At 37.7% G+C, this 1435-nt stretch overlaps 1 protein-coding gene across 1 annotated transcript; it reads right to left on the bottom strand.

Annotated features, from left to right (window-relative positions):
- Positions 1-297: 297 nt before the first annotated feature.
- LOC111384131 (protein NRT1/ PTR FAMILY 6.3-like) lies at positions 298-1426 on the bottom strand (the record flags this gene model as incomplete). Its single annotated transcript, XM_023008372.1, has 1 exon — positions 298-1426. A coding segment is annotated over one exon (909 nt), but the record flags the coding sequence as incomplete, so codon positions are not given.
- Between the last annotated feature and the right edge of the window lie 9 nt (positions 1427-1435).

Genomic DNA, 1435 nt, shown 5'->3' with positions numbered 1-1435 from the left:
CATGTGGGCATGTCATTTGTAGTACAAAAGATAGCAGCGCTTGTATTCTAACTAAGAGCTACAATTGTCCAGTGAATTCAACATCATACGTGTGTTTGGATAATTTATTAGTAACTTTTAAAAAAGAATATTATTAAGTTCACAAAACGTGTAACTAATAAATGATAGTAAATATGTAGTTGAAATAATGTTCAACATTGAATAGATAAAAAAGTAAATTTTTAATAACTTATAATTTCACACAAAAATAGAGTGTATATATTAATATCCAAGTCACTTGTTCATCTTGCATTGCAATGATCTATGAACTTCAACTGTCGTTTTACTAGTCTGTTGCAACTTGCAAACACTTACAACCTCACAACATTTTCATTATTTTGGCTATGTCACATTGAAAAAAGAAAAAGAAAACGAGTGCCCCACTCGTATCCAAACTTTTGTTAAAAACAAAAAAAGTTGTAAAGTCTATAATTTGAGTTAAAAATCACCACATAATGATACAGACACTAAACAGCAATTAATGGCAGCTAGGTCCATCTGTCTCTTCCATCTCAATCCCCTCTTCAGCAAGCCTTTTCTCCTTGTACACATACCCTCTTGCACTAACCGTATATATTACCAAATTCAAAACACTCAAAATTGCCAAAAGCCAATAGAAGTCATAGAGCTTTCCTTGATTAATGTTGTCAGCCAACCACGGCTTCTTGTCACCTGTCACCTTGTGTACTATAGTAACTAAAATGGAACTAAAGAAAAACCCTAATGAAAGCGTGCTTAAAAACAACCCGGTACTCATTGTCTTCATCCCCTTAGGACACTCTCTTAGGAAGAAATCAAGTTGTCCTATGTAGGTGAACGCCTCACCGGCCCCCACCAAGAAGAATTGTGGGACTAACCAGAAGACACTTAATGGTACCGTGGCCATCGCGTCGTTTCTTAAACCATGTCTACGGGCGATCTCTAGTCGCTTAATTTCGGTAAGCGCTGCTGCAACCATGGCTAGTATTGATAGTACTAGGCCGACTCCTATACGTTGTAATGGAGTGAGGCCATGTGGGTTCCCTATAATCCTTCTGCAAATCGGAACAATGATGCGATCGTAAATTGGGACGGTTAGAAGAATGCTGCCGACAAAGAATACAGTGAGGGAGGCAGCTGGAATTTGGAATGATTTTCCGATATGTCGATCCATGGTGGTGGCTTGTGACACTGAGAATGTGGTCATTTGGGCATAGACAGTCCAAAACATTATTGTTGTGGCCCATGCCGGTAGCATTCTAACCACTAACTTGACTTCTTCAACATCGGTTAAAGTTGAAAGGTTCCACTTATTCACCGCAGATATTTTAGGGTCTTTGATTGCAGCCTTGTCCAGAAACCTTAAAAAGTAAAAATAATTATATATTAAAACGCAGAAGCAATATTTTTACTTCTC

Source organism: Olea europaea, unplaced genomic scaffold (assembly GCF_002742605.1).
Source record: "Olea europaea var. sylvestris unplaced genomic scaffold, O_europaea_v1 scaffold28504, whole genome shotgun sequence".
NCBI classification, from domain to species: domain Eukaryota; kingdom Viridiplantae; phylum Streptophyta; class Magnoliopsida; order Lamiales; family Oleaceae; genus Olea; species Olea europaea.
The sequence above is the reverse complement of the archived record's forward strand: the minus strand, read 5'-3'. Positions and strand labels throughout refer to the sequence as shown.